This window comes from Colletotrichum acutatum, assembly GCF_030867785.1.
Source record: "Colletotrichum acutatum strain CBS 112980 chromosome Unknown BDZ83scaffold_229, whole genome shotgun sequence".
Lineage (NCBI taxonomy): Eukaryota > Fungi > Ascomycota > Sordariomycetes > Glomerellales > Glomerellaceae > Colletotrichum > Colletotrichum acutatum.
In genome coordinates, this window is record NW_026849223.1 from 1 (window position 1) to 18,865 (window position 18,865).

The 18,865-nt window shown below is 55.0% G+C and overlaps 6 protein-coding genes across 6 annotated transcripts; 3 read left to right on the forward strand and 3 right to left on the reverse strand.

The window, feature by feature from the left end:
- Nucleotides 1–70: 70 nt before the first annotated feature.
- BDZ83DRAFT_593896 (phosphoglycolate/pyridoxal phosphate phosphatase) lies at nucleotides 71–832 on the forward strand (the record flags this gene model as incomplete). Its single annotated transcript, XM_060506674.1, has 1 exon — nucleotides 71–832. A coding segment is annotated over one exon (762 nt), but the record flags the coding sequence as incomplete, so codon positions are not given.
- An 85-nt stretch (nucleotides 833–917) lies between these two features.
- On the reverse strand, nucleotides 918–2,474 carry BDZ83DRAFT_193249 (uncharacterized protein). Its single transcript, XM_060501609.1, has 3 exons — nucleotides 1,954–2,474; nucleotides 1,814–1,878; nucleotides 918–1,750 (listed from the first exon to the last, which is right to left on the reverse strand). Exons 1-3 carry the CDS (start codon nucleotides 2,302–2,304, stop codon nucleotides 1,102–1,104), a joined length of 1,065 nt encoding a protein of 354 aa, XP_060357778.1. The 5' UTR covers nucleotides 2,305–2,474; the 3' UTR covers nucleotides 918–1,101.
- Nucleotides 2,475–3,823: 1,349 nt separating this feature from the next.
- Nucleotides 3,824–6,079, forward strand: BDZ83DRAFT_758450 (DNA topoisomerase; the record flags this gene model as incomplete). Its single annotated transcript, XM_060515037.1, has 6 exons — nucleotides 3,824–3,904; nucleotides 3,961–4,158; nucleotides 4,215–4,393; nucleotides 4,448–4,617; nucleotides 4,666–5,996; nucleotides 6,047–6,079. The coding sequence occupies 6 exons, from the start codon at nucleotides 3,824–3,826 to the stop codon at nucleotides 6,077–6,079; spliced, it is 1,992 nt and encodes a 663-aa protein (XP_060357779.1).
- Nucleotides 6,080–9,883: 3,804 nt separating this feature from the next.
- On the reverse strand, nucleotides 9,884–10,373 carry BDZ83DRAFT_193298 (uncharacterized protein). The gene has a single exon (XM_060501610.1). It carries the CDS (start codon nucleotides 10,255–10,257, stop codon nucleotides 9,997–9,999), a length of 261 nt encoding a protein of 86 aa, XP_060357780.1. The 5' UTR covers nucleotides 10,258–10,373; the 3' UTR covers nucleotides 9,884–9,996.
- Nucleotides 10,374–13,933: 3,560 nt separating this feature from the next.
- On the forward strand, nucleotides 13,934–14,998 carry BDZ83DRAFT_758451 (putative Sin3 binding protein-domain-containing protein; the record flags this gene model as incomplete). Its single annotated transcript, XM_060515038.1, has 1 exon — nucleotides 13,934–14,998. One exon carries the CDS (start codon nucleotides 13,934–13,936, stop codon nucleotides 14,996–14,998), a length of 1,065 nt encoding a protein of 354 aa, XP_060357781.1.
- A 1,841-nt stretch (nucleotides 14,999–16,839) lies between these two features.
- BDZ83DRAFT_593893 (uncharacterized protein) lies at nucleotides 16,840–18,843 on the reverse strand (the record flags this gene model as incomplete). Its single annotated transcript, XM_060506673.1, has 1 exon — nucleotides 16,840–18,843. The coding sequence occupies one exon, from the start codon at nucleotides 18,841–18,843 to the stop codon at nucleotides 16,840–16,842; it is 2,004 nt and encodes a 667-aa protein (XP_060357782.1).
- Between the last annotated feature and the right edge of the window lie 22 nt (nucleotides 18,844–18,865).

Genomic DNA, 18,865 nt, shown 5'->3' on the forward strand with positions numbered 1-18,865 from the left:
CTTGTAAACCTCTCACAAATCGCATGTCTCGGCCCCTAACCTCTTGAGTGCTCTCTTCCCCCCACCAACAGGCAAGCGCACCGTCTTCGTAACAAACAACTCGACAAAGTCCCGCCAAGAATACCACAAGAAATTCGCCGCCCTCGACATCCCCTCGGACGTGGAAGACATCTTCGGCTCAGCCTACTCCTCCGCCGTCTACGTCTCCCGCATCCTCGACCTCCCCGCCGACAAGCGCAAAGTCTTCGTCATTGGCGAGGCCGGCATCGAAGCCGAGCTCCGCGCCGAAGGCGTCGACTTCATCGGCGGCACCGACCCTGCTCTGCGCCGCGACATTGGCCCCGAGGACTTTGCCGCCATCGCCGACGGCTCCGCCCTCGATCCTGAGGTCGGCGTCGTGCTCGCGGGGCTGGACTTCCACATCAACTACCTCAAGTTGTCGCTGGGCTACCAGTACCTCCGCCGCGGCGCCGTTTTCCTCGCGACCAACACGGACAGCACGCTGCCCATGTCGCACACTTTCTTCCCCGGCGCGGGCTCCATCTCGATCCCGCTCGTCAACATGAGCCAGCAGCAGCCCGTTGCGCTGGGGAAGCCGTCGCAGGCCATGATGGACGCCGTCGAGGGAAAGTTCCAGCTGAACCGCGAGCGGACGTGCATGATTGGCGACCGTCTCGACACGGACATCAAGTTCGGCATCGAGGGGAAGCTGGGCGGCACGCTCGCCGTCTTGACTGGCGTGCACAAGAAGGAGGATTGGGAGAAGGAGGGCGCCGCGGCTGTGCCGGCGTACTATGTTGACAGCCTCGCCAGCTTGAAGCTTGATGCTTGAGAGAGAGAGAGAGAGAGATGACTAACGCCAACCGGGTGGCAATGGTTGGAATGAGTTTGGTATGATTATTTTCCCTATGACTACATGCTCTGGATGCATAGATGAACTCCATAACGACCTCACTAGAAACTAGAAAAAGACTTTCTCTAGAAGAATACACACATGCATTTCACCGTCTATTCCAGTCCCCAGACCAGAAAAGTTTTCCCGTTACGGCTGAATAGGCCGTATCTTAACATGGACAAGCATGTCTCTAGTCCATTTCTCCTTTATTTATCCTTCTTGCTCTGGCGCTTGGCAAGCTCGCTCGTGCGGATGACCTTGGGCGGGGGCTTCTTGTAGGGAAACAGCGACTTGGGCATGAACATGCCAACCTGGCTCTGGTACTCGGCGTACTCGTGGTACTTGCCCGCCGTGATCAGCTCCGTGAGCCACGTTGAGCCCTGGAACAGCAGCACGAGGAACGCGGAGCCGGCAAAGGTGTAGCTATACAGCACCTTGGTGGCGTAGCAGCTCCACTGGTAGAGCACGAACCAGACCATCTGCTCGGCGAAGAAGTTGGGGTGGCGGCTGAAGGCCCAGAGACCGTGCGTGACGAAGCCGCGTTCGAGGTCCGCCTGCGCCCAGCCGCGGGGCACGGCGGCGGCGGTGCCATTGCCCTTTTTGTAGGCGGCTTTGGCGGTCTGGTAGTCCCACTGCTGGCCGTCGCTGATGTACTCGCTGAGGACGAGGCCGGCGAGGATGGCGAAGAAGGAGTAGTCCGAGGCGGCGAGGTCGGGCTCGATGCGGCTGGCGAGGAGGAGGGAGTAGGCGGGAGCGGCCGAGAAGGCGAAGAGGAGGATGGACTGGATGAAGGAGATGAAGGTCACGTTGAAGAGGAAGAAGACCCAGGCGGGGACGTATGCGCGAACAATTTCCCTTTGGAAACGTGCGGTGTTAGTAAGTTACAGTGGCCGCAGAGAAGGGTGAAGGGGTATCTACCATCTGTAGTCTTCACTTCCGCGCTCGTAGCCTCCTTTGCGCCAGTAGTTGAAGGTTAACCGGGTCTATCGCACACACATGGTGTTAGCACTTTCTCTCCTCGAGCTACGTGGATGTTAGGTCCTTTTGGTTCTTCTTACGCTCCAAAGAGTGGTCGCGGCCCCGGCCAGCGCGACTCGTTGCCAGGGTTCGTCATTCAAGTACGCCCATGCTGCCGTGTGCAGGACGTACCAGTTGGGCAGGAGACTCCACAGCCGGTCGATTTGCGAAAAGTTGCGATGGTACTCTGACACGCCGAGAGTGAGGACGGCGATGAGCAGGGAAAAAGCGAAGCCGGAGACGAGGGGGTTCGTCTCGAGGTAAATCTGGGGCAGCGACTGCGGGCTCGCGATGATCTTGCCGGGGAGCTCAAGGAGCTGGGGGATGAAGGGTTCGACGACCTTGGCCCACTCGGAGCACTCCTCTAGAGACTTGACTGCAGGGAGCGCCATTGCGAAGCGGGTGAGTGTGCTGGACCTAGCTTGGATTCTGTTGAAAGTGGTTTTTCACTCCCAGACGTTTGAGATCTGCGGATGGCCAGCGAAAAGGTTGTCTCGAGGAATGTCGTTATAGACGATACAGCTTTGGTGGTGCAAATAGAAGCAACTGTGAGGTGATGCAAACAAAGCGCGTCATAGATCCGCAGGGAGCTTAGGTCCCCGCCGCCAGCTCCGGGGCGGTGCAGGGGTCTTCGGCCATTTTGAGACCGAAGATCCGTCCTTTGCGGAACATAGAGATTCACTGATGGAAAACCGCTGCCTACAGTGTTTATTTTTTGCGAACAAGTACTACCTAAGTAAGGGCAATGTAACCTTGCAGTGGGAATAAGTACACCTGACGGTAAGATCTCATATCTGTGCAATAGCGTCGATCAATCTGTGAATCTCTGTCGTTGAGATGTAGAGTCGGACCGGTGGCTTACGTCAGTTTAGTCTTGCATGTGAGGTGGTGGCCACCATCTCGACAAGCTCAATGTATATCATTAGGTATTCGAGTATTCAGGTAGATAGGAACTCCGGTATATTCGCGATGTGTATATTCGTATGGGGCAACGACCCAACCCTCATAGGGCCCAGAATTGCACCAGTTCCTCCAAGGAAGCATCGTCTGTTGTAGACGACGGCCGAACGGTATGATTGTGCCTTTAACACTCTATCCTTAGAGTGCCGAGATGGGCAGCCTTGAGTGGCAAGCAGTACCAGATGTGACGCCATAGCGGGCAGCTTCCCTTTTTATCATTTTGATCACTAGCAATCTTGGTGACGAGGCGATGCAACTCGTAGGAAGGATCCTGATGCGGTCACCCGAGGTTCCTACCTAGCTGAACCTCGAGATCGAGGGAGGTCGCGGGTTCGAGCCGAACTTTTTTTTACAACTTTTTTTCCCTTTTCGTTTTCTTTTCACTCCAAACAAGGTAATTCATAGCCGTGTATTTACGTGCAGCAATTCAAGTGCCTAGGGATTTCCAGCATCCGGAGTCGAAGTGCCGCTGCTTAGATAATCGCTGCCACCTCAAAATCGCCAAGGGGTCCAGGGGTCCCAGAGCTGAAGCCTGGAAGCACGGCGCGAATCAGCGTGGCAGCCCCGCTGTGGGGTTGAACCAGGCATAGGTACCTTAGCGAGGAGAGATGGTCTCAACCTTCAATTCAACGACCTGCACTTCAAAATCTTCAACGTGTCGATGTCTGATGTCAAAGTTGGGTAGAGCCGCTGTGACTTCTTCGCAATCGCATACGCTGATTTACTCAGCACATGCTGGAGATACTAAAAAGCTGCCGTATGAGGGTTTGACGCGCTCAAGCCCGTGAAGACGCGTCTCCAAGGCAGGAACGTAGATATCGCAAGATGCTCCTGCTCTCCCAGCAATAACATTCGTGACTGCACTCGCGGAAAGTGCCGGGCATTAAAGACCTACCGGGCCCCAAACCATCTGCATGCAGTGAGCGCCAGTCTTTCTTACACGTCGAGAAGATGAAGGTCCTCTGCGTTGCTGAGAAACCGTCCATTTCGAAAGCCGTTGCTGGCCATTTGGCAGGACGAAGCCCTGAAGTCGTGAGTATCGCACGAAGCAAAAGCACACTTTGTTTCCGGAAGCTGACATTTCTCAGCACAATACACGTTCTCAATACATCAAGAACTATGGCTTCGACTTTGACTTTGGTGCCCCATGGGGTTCGTGTGGTGTCACCATGACGGCCGTTCTGGGCCATCTTACGGGACTCGAGTTCACACCAGAGAACAAAAACTGGTCGCATCCGCCACCAGAGAGCCTGTTTAGTGCACCAGTAGTGACAGTAGTACCTCAGGTGCGTCTTTTGCATCTCGATTTAGATCGTCCGAATCCTGATAGCTGCATGTGTAGGACAAGAAAACCGTTGCTGAGAACATTGAGCGGCAAGCTCGGTACTGCCAACTTCTCGTCATCTGGACTGATTGTGATCGAGAGGGAGAGCACATTGGAAAAGAAATTGTCAATGCTGCTAAGAAAGGCAATAACCGAATCACCGTCAAGCGTGCCACGTTCAGCAACATTGAACGAGCGTAAGCCTGGCCCCCTTTCGTTGCATGCGATGATCCCCTTTTGATAGTCTGTAGGCACATTCTCACTGCTGCCCGACGCCTCACCGACCTTGACCAGAAGCAAGTCGACGCCGTAGATGCGAGAATAGAGCTGGATCTTAGGATTGGGTATGCCTTTACGCGTTTCCTGACCATTAGTCTTCGCCCCCTGGGAGGGGCGCTGCAGGAACGGACTATCAGCTATGGTATGCTTGCACTTTTTTTTTTCCATTCGTCTGCTGATTACGTATCAGGTTCTTGCCAATTCCCGACTCTAGGATTCGTCGTAGATCGGTACTTCCGGGTCCAAAACTTCGTCCCTGAACCGTTTTGGGGCGTCAAGGTTATGCACTCTCGCGAGGGCAAGAAAGTCAACTTCAACTGGTCACGAAACCGTCTCTTTGATCGGATGTCTGTTATTATTCTCTACGAACGTTGCCTCAACGCGAAAAAGGCCAAGGTCACAAAGGTCCAGGAGAAGCCAACCAGAAAATGGAAGCCTCTGCCTTTGACCACTGTCGAGCTGCAAAAGGCAGCAACTCGCCTCCTCCGGATGAGTGGTCAACAAGCCATGACAGTCGCCGAGGGTCTCTACAATAAAGGGTTCATCAGCTATCCTAGAACCGAAACAGACCGTTTCGATAAAGGCATGGACCTCAAGGCACTGTGCAGGAAGCAGACGCCTGATCCTCGATGGGGTCAATATGCGCAAAGCCTTCTGGATGGGAGCTTCAGTCAGCCGCGAGAGGGAAAACATGATGATAAGGCTCATCCGCCCATTCATCCAGTCACGTATGCGGCGCCCACGGTACTAAGTGCGGATGAGAAGCAGTTATACGAGTACGTCGTACGACGGTTTCTCGCTTGTTGCTCAGAAGATGCCAAGGGCCTGGCAACCGACGTGGAGATACTCTATGGCGAGGAGACCTTCCATACCCGTGGACTAGTCGTCCTAGAGCGCAACTACCTTGACGTCTTTGTCTACGAGAAGTGGAACGACTCTGCAGAGCTACCGAAATTCATGCCTGGAGAGACATTTCAGCCAACAGAAGCCTTGATGACGGATGGCAAGACAAGCCCGCCAAACTACCTCACAGAAGCAGACCTCATTGCTCTCATGGATGCCAACGGGATCGGAACAGATGCTACGATGGCGGAGCATATCCAGAAAATTCAAGACAGAGAATACGTCCAGCTAGCTGACGGGGGTCAACGTGGCCAAGATGGTGACGACGATGATGACGACCGGGATAGACCTCCTTCGCCGCCAGCTAGAGGCGGCCGAGGGGGCCGCGGCAATCGCGGTGGTCGCGGTGGCAGAGGAGGTCGCGGCGCGTCGTCGGCGGGACGGAGAGCGCTCAAGGTCTTCATCCCGACCCAACTCGGTGTGGCACTCATCACGGGATTCGATCGCATGGAATTCGAAACTAGTCTGGGCAAGCCATTCTTGCGGAAAGAGATGGAGAACAAGATGAAGGCAATTTGCGACGGGCGCATGACCAAGGAGGCCGTCCTACGGGAAAGTCTAGGCCAGTACCGACAAGTATTCCGGGACTCTCAAGAACGGCTCAACGTTCTCAAGGAAGTAAGTCAGGGTTCCATCACTAAGACGCTTACACGCGCTGACTTTACTAGGCGTGTCGCGAATACATGTCGATTCGCGAGTGAGCACACGGCCATTCGATGTTCGTGATGGCAGATAAGGGCTCAGACCTTTGTAGTATGCGAGGCGCGAAAGTATCAAATTGAAGTGGGATAATCCCAAACATCGTCGTCGCGGTAGCATGGCTCCATCACACAAACAAGGACCACGGGGCGAGGTTTCCTTATCGATGGTGTCCACAGGAATCCAAACGTGGGTGTGACAACTGGAGCGTTTGGAAAGACCACCTCGTTCCGAGAATCGGCGCCGTTGGCTATTCCACGTTGGTTAGCCCCGACTAAGCTGCGCGACATTTCTGCAAATTCCATCATCGTTTCATGGCGGCTAAGGTCAGGTCGGCCAGCACGCACGCCGGCGCATTTAGTCAACCGGTCGTTCGGGACTAAAAGCAAGGCAAAACGGAAGAGGTCGGGAAAGGCACAGCGACGAGGGAGCGTGGAGGGGTGTGATGAACCCCGCCGTGATATCTTGGACGAGAAGCGGGGTGAGGCGGCTACTGCAAGGTGCAGTGGTGGGTGTGCCGCCCGCGTAAAGGAGGGGGCAACCCGGGCAGAAATCGGCCCAAAGGCGGAGGATTTCTCAGGGATCATTGAACAATGAAAGCCGAGAGGTCGCGAAAAGAGAGGAGGTAGTGTACGTTGCGGCGACGCGGGATTGAATAACCCCACAGAACTTCCCGAGGGAGGATTAGGAACAAAAGATGGGCACATCGCCCATCGGGAGGAGGAGGGAGGGAGGGAGGGGTGCTGGTCTTGGGGGGAAGGAGAGCCCGTCCTGGGAAGGCTAAGAGGGCGGCTTTGGCTTTCTTAGAGCCTGAAGCCTTGACGATGCAGCATGTCACAACGTGGGGTTTCGTAAGTGGATGGAGAGTGACAGACCACGGGCTCACGATGGGGGAGCCTGATTCGACGACGAACATTGACGTAACTGCCTCATTGTGAAATACTGCGTAAGGTACGGGATAGTTGTAGAGTTGTATAGTAGCGGATCAAGAAACATCCAAGTGCCCACAACGACGAGACAAGAGGTACCGTGAAGTATACAAATCTAGAAACGGGTATTTCTTGTTTGAAATGTTTGGGACTTGCATTCTGGATCGCTCGCATTTTCTCTCTAGGAAGTTAGGAGTTGGCCCCAGAGAGTGTTCATCGGGAGGGGCGTGAGTTATTCTCGCAGCTGGGCTCCAGAACCAATCAGATCATGGCCTGGGCGCAACGTGATGGCTGCGCTCGTCGGCGTGCAACGAGAGAGAGTTGGTTTTGGTAGTTTAGTTGCGCGAATTCCGGGGAAAAGGAGGCATTGACTTTTGAAAAGTCTTGTCCCATTCCAGGCTTATAGTCGAATCTTGATGCAGCCAGCCACAGAACATTTACGTAGGTATTACTCTGAGAGGAGTAAGGTAGCGTAGCCAGGTACGGAATGCCGGTCAACACTACGAGATTCTGTTGAACCCCACGATAGTCTCCATTTGGATGTCACCACATGTGGTTTGGCACCTTCTCTTCCTCCCCCTCCCGTATGCGGTACGTCCGACTGCAGGTTGAGGGCGAGGCCTTCCGAAACGCCGAATCCGCCCTCAACGAAGTGATTACGGTGGTGCGGGAATGTTGCCCGGATGCATGCCGCATGGCATATCAGCACATCACCTTTGCATCTTTGCATGGAGAAGGATGCAAAGAGGGTTTGAATTGTTTGAGGCCATTATATGGCAAGTATGATATGTTCTGTACCTTGTGTATTTGGTTGGACACACACAGCTCCTGGGCATAGGGCGACCATTAGGGGGCGTGGGAATCGAAATCAGACCAGATGAAATACGATTGATTTGATTTTGGCCACCTGCAAGAAGTCAAGGCGGAAAGCAAAAGCCAAAGCAGATGGACGGATTCGATCGAGTACATACTACAGAGGGTGCGGCGATTGCTGAAGAAGGTCGTCAGCATGCCGCCCATCGCGAAAGAGGGCAAGGCGTACGTAGGTACTGCGTACGCCGGCACGGGAAAGCGGACAAAGATGCAGCTGGTACCTCCTCTACCTACCAACAGTAGAAGCCTAGAACCACGGGTGGCTTTTTCTTGAGGTCATTGGGGCCAAGGAAAATCCGGGGAGGGGGGAGGGCGAAGATGGGATGAGGGGGGGGGGGATTCACTGCGATGTGCCAGTATACGGATACGGATTACCTTCTCAGTGATCCCAAATAAGGTATCCTTATACGAATAGGATAGGCGCCTCAGCCGACGCGAACGCGGTTCGGCCGGGTCTGTCGGGCTCATGTTCATCAACAGACCAGAATGTGAGGCGCGCCTTGAAAGATAAGCCCAGGCATCACGCATCGCAATGTTCCATCCCGGCGGTTGACGGCCACCAAATCTGGAAAATGATAACGGATTACAGATAAGAGAGCTGCACCTGCCACCACCACCACCACAGTGTCCAAAATTGCAAAAGTTGGTTTTTTGTGTATCTTTGATGTGGAGTCAGCCAGAGCCACAGGGCAAGGCGAGCAGGGCGAAAGAGAGACTGGACGCGGGATGGGATGGATTTCAGCTGTACCGTGGGGTACAAAGCAGCTACACACACTCTCGAGACTTGAGAGAGCAGCTGATTGATAGAGACACACCCTCCCCATTGGTACGAGTCCAGGTCTGGTTTGCAGTTGCTTTACCTGTCACGAAGCCATTGCTGGTGGACTCTGTGCGTGGTCACTGGTTGATGATTGTAGTCTTGGCACCGTTTCCTCAGAATGGCGGAGTGCGCGAGGTCAAAAGTAAAATAGATGTCTGTACGATATTCGAAAAAGAATCGCAATGTGAAGAAAGATGTGCGATCATGCGATGATACAGGGGGCAGGTGTTGAACCGGGGATTTTTCAGCTGAAGCTCGTGGTTGTGACTTTGGGACGCAGGTTTAGTCAGGTCTGGAGTGTCGATCATCTCTCTAACGCGACGGTTTTAAACCTGGTGTAAGAGGACACGTCGTCGCGTCGGCGGACTAAGACCTCTCTGTGGAAGAAAGTAGCCCGTGATAAACGGTATGTCTTCTTAGTTCTGAAATGGGTTTGCTTGAGACTAGCTTCGTTATCTCGATCTCGTTCAAGGGAAAAGCCGAGATGGGAGAAATGGACGATGACGGTCGAGTCCTCGTCTTGTTCCTTTCTTGGAAGTTGAGTGAGCGCGTGTCTTAGACATTTCCGGTCTGGATCGTCCCGCCGGCATACGGATGCTCATGGTCATTCGTAACCACCCAGAAGTTATTAGGGGGAAAGCATGAAGAAATACAGGAACCAGACATTTCGAGCCTGTCATTGCTCAGGCTGCTGCTGCTGCTGGAAATCTGCACGAAATTGCGCGTTGCCAAATGTTCGGTTTGACTTACACGCCCCTTGCACCTTCTCTTACCAGAGAGGCATGGAGACATGGGACAGGTTCTATTCAGATTCCATCAAGACTTCCATTCCACCATCTCCACGGCGCCGTCCGGAAAAGGGGTTATTAAGGTCAAGGGAATAAGAGGCGCTCCAGGGTAAGGAGGAATGTCAATTTCGCCAAAGGGAAGAGTTTTTTCTGGCTTTCTTTTTCGAACCATCTCGATCACTGCGATTGACCAAAGCGCTGGAAAGCTTTGGAAATTTCCTCCTCAAAATCAAAATTGCAACGTCCGAAAATAGGGGGATGATGGCGACAAAAAAACACAACATGAAAATGTGTGTGTCTCTGTGTTCTGTGCGGTGATGAAGGGCCCTCTCTAGCACTCTGGCCCCTTGTTGTTTTGACAAGGCCCCCGGTCTGTGTTGGTATGGTCGCACGTTGCTGGTTGCTGGGCTGAGAGTGTTCTCACACTAGGAAAGAAATGGACTGAGAAAGCGAAGCTGCGGGTTTGCGATTGATGACGACACTGTCGCATTCTCCAGTCTCCCGCAGCATCAGTAGCAGCAACGTAAACTTGACGGCCGCCGAGGTATCCATCTCAAACCCCGTCCGTCCGTTTCTGCTGTTTCCGTCTGGGATAGCAGCAGTAGAAACAGCGTTAGCAGCAGCAGGAAGAAGCACACTCCCACAGCTCTCCACCAAGTCAACCTTTGCATTGCTTTGGTGCTTGCCTGCAAAGCTGTAGTTGCTTCAGTGGACACCAGTCCCGTGGTCGCGTCTCCCAGCGGCTTGCTGGCGGGAAAGACTTCAGACATGGATGGGACATGGGTACGGATACATGTGGGGTTCTGACAGGGGGCAATGGCATTGGCACGGGATCCGGACAAAGGAAGCGGGTGGGTTTATTAGCGGGTACGGGACGGGTAATGAATCAAAGGTTGACCAAGGTTGACGATAATGAGATATGGATATATGTCAGAATGTGTGTGCGATGTGGGAGGGAGCAGAGATCGCGATTGGGGTTTTCGAACCCTATCACCACAACCTCCTAGTTGTATGTGAATGAAGGGGGGAAGAGGAAAGGGCAAAGAGTCAAATACCATGAGTCGGAGTTTGTGTTATCGATGGTGGATCTCCAAGGGGGGCTTGGATGCCATGGATAGGGATGGATAGGAATAAGACGGGACAAACGGAACTGGAAACAGGGACAACTTGAAAGCAAAGTTTCATTGCTGAGTCTTTTGACAACGTACCTCAGAAATAAGGTACTGTGACAGAAGTGACAGACGAGGAAGAGAGCAAGCGAGCGAGATCCCCGACAGATTGGTAAGCTCTTGGGCTTGCACGCTGTACCCGAGACGAAGGTTTCCATTTTACCGTGCCCAGTGTGCCATAGCACGGGATCACCGGTTGGGATATACTATGCGCGGTGGGCTTGGTGGTGTTGTGGTTGACGCGGGCGCCGGCGACGCGGGTTTGATGCGCATCTAGAAGCAGCCCTTGGGCCTTGGCTTGGCTCATGGGTGAGTGGAAGCAGTGAGAGGTTGCAATTTCGAGAGCTCAATGACTTGTGTGTGTCGTTGTGTGTGTCCGTTTCGTCGACATTGATGCCCTGAGGCTGGCAGGGAATTGGTGACTTTGCTGCTTGCCTTACGCTGGGAGTTTGTTGCAACTTGTAACTGGCAATCCCTCGTCTGCTTGACTCTTGGCTCCTGGCATTATCTCTCGATAGTGCGGCGTTTGACACGATGATCGGGTCTCTTCGTTTTCACCGTCGTTTCTCGATCCTTGTATCAAGCTTATTATGGACCTGTCTAGAGAGGGTCTGGACGCTGAAGGTCGAACAGTTGGTTATTGGAATGGACTCCGAATGGAGAAGCGCGTTGTGGGCTAGGCCGGGGATCAAGTGCGCGGGCTTGACTGCAATTCCGGAAGGCCACGGGTTGCTGTCCCCCTTCCCCTACCCTTGGCCCTGGGGCCTCTGGGGCCTCTGGGGCCTTTCTTCCCAGGCCTTGGATCATCACACTTACCGGCCGACCCTATCGGCAGTCTGGGGAAGACAACGAGGTGGGAACTTCGTTTCAGTAGCTTCGGGTTCGGCATGGGGCATGGGTATGGGAACTTGAGAAGAAAGAAGACCAAAGTGAGCGGCGCCGGCGCATGGGGGGACGTGTCTTCTGGGTCCGTCGTGGAACTGCTGTGTCGCGGACGCTTCAAATCATTCATGGATATGGATTGCATGGGACCTTGGACCTTGAAGGCTTGAACCTCTGTATCTCGAGGTATTCGCATCGATGGCTGGTTCGGCGGTCAAGCTCGGGGACAGGAACGGGACAACGAGATGGAGCCCGCCCAAGCTCCGTTCATGTGGATTGTTTGGAGGTCTGGGATGGAGTTTAGAGCTGTCGATGAGTGGGTATTTTCCTTTTTGATGGGTTCCAGTTTGCGGCTTGTGTGCGGTGTGCGTTGAAGCTGTATCCGGCGTTGAAATTGGGTATCTTTCTGCAAATGTACTCTGATCAAAGGAAAAGCAATCCGTTGGGTGGTTAAAAGGTCATACCTAGGGTCGAGGGAAGTTAAGAGTTCTCTCCCCTTACCCAGCGCTGGACTTTAAGGTCAGATCGTCCAGGTGGTAGTGAGGATCATGAAAGAATGTCAGATCAAAGGTTGATAAGGATCTCTTGATGATAAGGTCAAGGCGGACGAGGCAGGTGCCCGTAAGACGGGGCAGGTAGTCTCTTCAACTCCTCATCTGCCTTGCCTGTCGTCAGCAAGAGCGATGACTCCTCCCCAGGCTCAGATCCAGCGGAACTGGAATCAATGGGAAGGGAAGAGACGGAAGCACAGGTTTGGAAGCATGAGGTACGAGGTGTACGTAGTGTGTGGCACACTGTGTACAAATACCTCTGAGAAGTCCTCTGCGGACTGCGACAAGGTGAAGGTGGGAGTGTGAGAGAAAGTAGAAGGATAGCAACACCCCCCTCTGTCTCTTCTTGCCGTTTTCCCATCTCCTCTCGCAGCCGGGGACTCCTTTTTATGGTATCAGCGACCCAGCCACACATACCTCGTCCTCCAGACACACACACACACACCATCCACACTCAGATACCGTCAGTCAACACCTGGTGACCAACACTTGACACCCCGTGGCCGCAACTTGCCACCCCCGGGGCGTGTATTCCAGTGGTGTTGTCCTTGCTCATCGCCCAATGGTCCATCCATCCATCACCTGCGTCAACGCCAGCCAGCGGCGTCCGTCTCTTTGCTCCTTTCCTGTTGTCGCTGTAGTCGTTGCGTTGTCGGGCCTTGTCTTGCCTTTTTGCCTTGGTCTTGCTCTTTGGTGCTCATCCATCCATGATCCGGCCATCCATCCATCGCCTTCCCTTGCCTTCGCCCGCCGCGGGCCTTTGTCTTCTGCAGGCGGTTGAGTTTGGTACGGGCGTCACGTTGGCTGCGTGTTGCTGGAGAAAGAACCCGGGCTTGTGCCCAAAGCCAAGCTGCACTGCATCAAAATGGCGGTACAGTTGACGTATCTATTTCTCTCTCTCTCTCTCTCTCTGCCTGACTGCCAGTCATTCTCCTTCTCCTCTCCCTTTGGACTGGCTCTCTGGGGCCCTTGCCTTGTACCAAAAGAGACTGGCCCGCCACAGAGAGCGTGGAGGAGTCACCAGCATGAGAGGTACGGAGTAGATACCGAGGAAGCAGAGGAGAGAGCGAGGTACATGGGTGTACCTCAGTTTACTGCGGATACCTTGAATCCTGGGTTGCATCCGTCCGGTACCGTGGGTACCTCCTGCCCCCCGGTCGCCGTCTCTTGACATGCCCCAGGTCTTGCAATGTACCCCATGTACCTCCCTTTCTCCCACACACAACACACACACACACACTTGCAGCAAAGAGGAACAAGGTGAGAGAGAGAGCCGACACCAAGATGGAGGTACCGCGTATGTCTGGTGTGTGTCGCTCTCAGTCATTCAACAGTCAGGTATGAGTCTGTCTGTCACTCCCATCCATCCCATCCCATCTCCGTATCCGTCCACCACCACGGTCCCTTTTACTTTAGCCCTGGCCGTCGCACTCATCTCACCCTCCCTTTCCTTTCCCTCTCTTCTCTTCTTCAACGCAAATACAACATCACGAAGAACCACAACCCAATACTGACGAGATTCTCTTGTCACAGTCACGATAATCGCAACAGCCACAGCAACGCCAGCCTGATCTGCCAACAAGTCTATTAGTCGACCCGTCGAACTGAGTGTACCTGCACAGTTCCACACCTGCATCGCATCCCTTCCGCTTCTAGCAGTACGTCAACAGTAAACCCTATCCTATCGCACAGCACAGCACAGCACTGCGTCACATCCTCCTCCTCCTCCTCCTTCTCCCACCTTGGTGACTCAACACCACCACTTCTCTACTCAACACCAGTAGCTAACCATCGCTATCGCGTGCAGACACGTCTAGAAGCATAAGACACGTCTAAACGACATCATGGCGACCATGGCAGCTGCTGCTTGCGATATCCACCAGGCCTCCAACATGAGCCGAGACAACTTGACTGTTGTAGCGGCTCGGAGTGTTCCTGCGACGACTGTGACACGATCTCACCCCCTCCCCACTCCTCCCAACTCCATCTCTCCCGCCCTTCCGCCTCACGGCCTCAAGGCCCAGCTTCAGAAGGTCAGGCTCGAGCCCATCGACTCGGACCTCGACCTGCACGACGACCCGACTGGTCGCAGGCAAGCATCGCGGTCACCCTCCTACGATGCCACTGGTGCTATCAGCACCACCCTGCTGGCCAAGCACCACCTTCCTGAGATCCTCCTCAACCACGGCCCTCTGGCTATCCGTCACATCATGGGCTACCTGACAACGTCTGTCCCGGGCTTCGCAGGAATCCCGCCGACAAAGGCGCGCCGCCTGGTTGTTGGAGCCTTGGAGGGTCGCGGAGGCGAGGGTGGCGGACCGGACGGCGATGTGGAATTTGAAAAGGTGGGCTGGGGTCGTTGGGATGCCCGACGACGTGGTCAGGCCGCACGCGGAACTACACCCCCCACTGACTACCGATCTGGCATTCCCATCAACAAGACCGGTGGACGCGGCGCCGACAGGTCTCGCCTGAACGTCGCCTCGTCCAGCGCTGGCGATTCCATTGTCTTCTCTCACGACGACCGCGATGCAATGATGATGGAATGCGAAGCGGATAAGATGTCCCTGGACGGCTCGGCCTCCGCCTCGTGCTCCGAGGCTCCGGATGACGACGATATCGCTATGAATGATGACCCCGAGGATGCCACCGACGACGAGGACTGGGCTGCCGTTGGAGCTGCTGCTCTGCGCGCCGAGTCCTACAACACAGCTGGCGCAACCGCACAGTCTGCCGGACGCAGCTTCCTCTCCACCGGTGTATATAACTCGGGAGGGATGCGAACCGTCTCTACTGGTATGGCACGCTCGCTCCAGCCCATGCCCTTCGACTTCACGGCGCTTCAGGGCCCGTCTGACGCGCAGGAGCGTGAGGCGGTTGAGGCTCTGTTGCGTCTGGGTTCTGTATAATACCTTTTTTTTGCATAGCACGGCGTTAGGGGATGGAAGGACTGCGCTGTGCGATCGGTCTGTCTGACTGATGAGAAAGCATGTCTCCTAATTTTCATTGGATTCGGACTGGTTGGCTGGGTTGGCTGAACCAAGGATACCGTGTCATGACTTCACTGACCGAGCCGGCGCGCTCCGGGTCAGCATCACCACTCTCTGGCATTTGTCATGACACGGCGGTTCTACACTACATGGGTTCGGCGTTCCTGGTCTTGGAACGGCAAACAACGCCCTCGCGCGAAGGGCAATCATTGTGGCCTTGAGCACCACTTTGCATTACGATCATGGCTCTCCTGGAGGATACCCCGACATACTTGGTCAACAACACGTTTCGACACACTACTATTTGGGCCGGCTGGCTATCTTGGGGACTGTCGTCTCATCTCCCCGCCTCTGCTCGTGTGGTCTCATCTTGGTACCTGTTTCGAAGAACATTAGCCCTTACAACAATCATTGTTCGGCTTTTCCCAAGCATCGGTCGGGTTGAGACCAAAGGCAACGCGGTGGCGTCGACGACAGGTTGGAATGGGCTGGCCTGACAACACCACCCCGCAAACACACACTTCGATTCTCTCCCATTCATGCGTATACCACATTTTGCACATACCCCCTTTTGCTTTTTTGTTCACACATCTGCATTTCCCCACTTCAACACGCCGTGGAGGGTTACATCATCTAGCGCTGGGCGAGCTTCACCTCGTCAGCCATCATACTACGCGCCCCTTTTTGCGCGCTTTACAACAACACCTGTTTAATTAGCTTTGGGGTTGACGAAGACGACGAAAAGATTATGGATATTCGTGTCACATGAACACTGAATTCACACGACACATTGATTTTGTGTCTGCGAACTGGAAGAGTCAGCATGAGCTTGGCTGTTTGGCAACTCTCGCGGAGGACAGGACGCGCAGTTAGAAACGAGGAACCTTGGTGATGCTTGGCTCGCTGATATTGCCTACTCATACGATCGGCTTCAGAGCACTATGTCTTTAGAGACATGAGGAAGAGCAGAGGAATTGAAACCAAAATCAAAGAAAAAAAAGGAAAAAAGAGAAATTACCTCCCTCTAGCATTTTTGGTGAACGGCGGGATCTGGGTTTTCCGGGATTGGGCGGCTAGGTCTAGCTCTCAAAGAATGGAACTCTTGATTGTTTCGTCCCATCCTCGTGGCGTTGAGTGTCGTGTGGTCACCTGATGCCGTTGTTGTGATTTGTGTACGCTGAGGTCTCCTCATAGTGAAACAACACCTAAACTGAGTTGGACTATTTATACTATCGCGAGACACTGCTTCCAAGGCAATCGTCACCCTGAAATGCTGGTCAAAGGTCTGGTCAAACGAAGGACTTGGTGTTGCTAATGAGCATGGTCTTGTTCCTGGGCTGGCTGTGGCTACATGTTCCCGATTGGCTTTTCAAGATGCATCATGGGACATTGAGGATGGTTCCGCCGCCTCAGGAAACATACCTCACGGCTTACTCTAGAACTCTTATTGGAAAATTATGTCTGCTATACTAAGTAAAACATGTAAATCATCATGAGCATTATGGATTCGTCCTTTGATAAGCTAGATGATGGCCCAGATATCCAGGGTATTAGTTTACTACAGTCAAAGCCAACGTTCTCTGCCTCTTTTCACTCGATGAGCCAGCCCCTTTTGTGGGTTTGTATTCTTTTTTCAACCTGATCACTCGTAAGAGGCCAAGACATCCACAGAGGGAGAGGTACTCGCATAAAGAGGTTTATGTTTGTATTGCAATTGATTTTACAGTGACCATACTTTCAAGCCACCAAAGCAAGCACCTCTAGACGAGAAACTGGTTGGGCACATACAACGGCATGGAATCCTCCCACAAACTATCCGTAAGCATCCTCTTGTTCGACCCGTCGGCGTCCATGACGATGATCTGCCCGTACGGCTGGAACGTCTGGTCATAGATGGCCGCCTCGTCCCGGAACCCGTACATGCCGCTGGAATAGAGGATCCGCCCGTCGTGCGACCACACGGCGTGCGCGTCATTTGCGCCGCTCGACGTGAGCGTCTGCAGGTCCGAGCCGTCGGGCCGGATGGTGCAGACATCGAAATTCGTCGCCGACGTCTTGCGCGTGAAGACGATGCGCTCGCCGTCGGGCGACCAGAAGGGGAGGTTGTCCGTCGCGTTGGTCAGGCTCCGCACCGTCTTGGTCTCGAGGTCGATGACGCGGAGGCCGTAGCGGACACCCCACTCGCGGAAGACGAGGCTGCGGCCGTCCGGGCTGTACGAGGGGAACCCGGAGTGGACGGTGCCGTCCGTCAGGGCCTCGTAGAAGCTGCCGTTGGAGGTCGTGCGGTAGACGCGGGCTTTGCCCGTCGCGCGGGATTGGAACCAGGAGCCTAGGCCGAAGGCAATCCACTGGCCGTCGCTGGACCAGGCTGGTTGGAAAGCGCCGGCGAGGCCCTTTGCGACGAGGGCGGCGTCGATCTCGCCCGTCTTGGAGGAGTCGAAGACGAGCTTGAGGTCGGTGCCGTCTGGGTTCATGGAGACGATGGAGGAGTTGCCGAGTTGTTTTTGAGTGATGACGAGGCGGCCCTGCAGGGAGAGCTGGGGAAAGACGTCGGTGGAGCGGTATTCCCAGTCCGCGTCCCAGCTGTAGAGGGGCTTCTCCATGGCGCGAGCGGTGAAGCCTACTTTTTCGTAGATGACGAAGCGGCCATCTGGGGACCAGGCTGGGGAACGGATCGCTGCTTTGACGGGTGAGTGGGCGCGTGAGGTGTAGTTGTATCCTTCGTTGTCGCCGCCCTTAATCAGGTATGCAATGTTGTTGCTGTTAGGTTCATCCGAGGTGCCATCGTCGGCCAACCACTGAGGGAACATCTTAACGCTGGCGCCCGAGGTATGCTCGATGCGATCTTCTCCCGTCTCAAAATCAACCGACACGATCTGAGAGATGGCGGCCGCGAGGGACTCGGGCCGGTGCGCGTCCCACGTCTGCTCGGTGGTGATCTCGTAGTAGAGGATGCGCTTCCCATCGGGGCTCCATTTCGGCGAGCCAAGGCAGTAGCCCGTCTTTGTGGCGACCTGACGAAACCCGGAGCCGTCCGGCCGGACGACGTAGACGGAGAGCTCCTGGGTGTGTTCCCAGCCCGTGCCGTTGCCGTGGCCCCGCCAGGCCGTGTTGCGGTCCGAGGCGAAGGCGATCCACTCACCGTCCGGGGACCAGCTGGGTCGGAAGTGGCCGTCGGGCAGCAGAGGGTCGCCAGCGATCTCGGGGGTGTTTGTGAGGTTGCGGCGGGCGCCGGTGGCGATGTCGAGGACCCAGATGTTGGCGCGGTAGCCGTTCTCGGTGGAGACGTAGGCGAGTTTTGTTCCGTCTGGGGAGAGGGCGCCCGCGTCCTCGACAGCGGGCGTGGCGATGAGCTCTTCCAGGTTGGAGCACGAGGCGGATGTGGAGTTACCGGTGCCGGCAGCGGAGAAGCTGCACCGGTAGAGGTCCGAGTTGCCGTCGCCGTTACGCTCGGTGGTAAAAGCCACATGTTTGCCGTCCGGGGAGAAGGCGGCGTGGTACTCGAAGCTCGAGGCGTTGCCGAGGAGCTTCTGCTCGTTCGTGCCGTCCGCGTTGGCGATATAGAGCTCCGAGGTAGATGGCCCGATGCGGTTCATGAGGAGGACGCCCTTCTTGCCGTCTGCAGCGGGGAGGCCGCGGGCCGAGTGGGCCTGCGGGAGGGAGGCGAGGTTGAAGTCGGCGCGGAGCTGGTGGACGTGGCGGGCCGAGGTCGACGAGGTGGCCAGGCAGAGGCAGAGGAGGGAGAAAGGGAGTGACGACCGCATCTTGAGGGGCTTGGGTGGCGAA

Excerpts from the sequence above, each read along its gene's own strand:
- BDZ83DRAFT_193249 (XM_060501609.1), bottom strand. The coding sequence starts at position 2,304 with ATGGCGCTCCCTGCAGTCAAGTCTCTAGAGGAGTGCTCCGAGTGGGCC. Across the intron at positions 1,879-1,953 it reads CCGCGACCACTCTTTGGAGC|ACCCGGTTAACCTTCAACTA; the intron begins GTAAGAAGAACC and ends TGTGTGCGATAG. Across the intron at positions 1,751-1,813 it reads GGAAGTGAAGACTACAGATG|GGAAATTGTTCGCGCATACG; the intron begins GTAGATACCCCT and ends ACGTTTCCAAAG.
- BDZ83DRAFT_193298 (XM_060501610.1), bottom strand. The coding sequence starts at position 10,257 with ATGTCTGAAGTCTTTCCCGCCAGCAAGCCGCTGGGAGACGCGACCACG.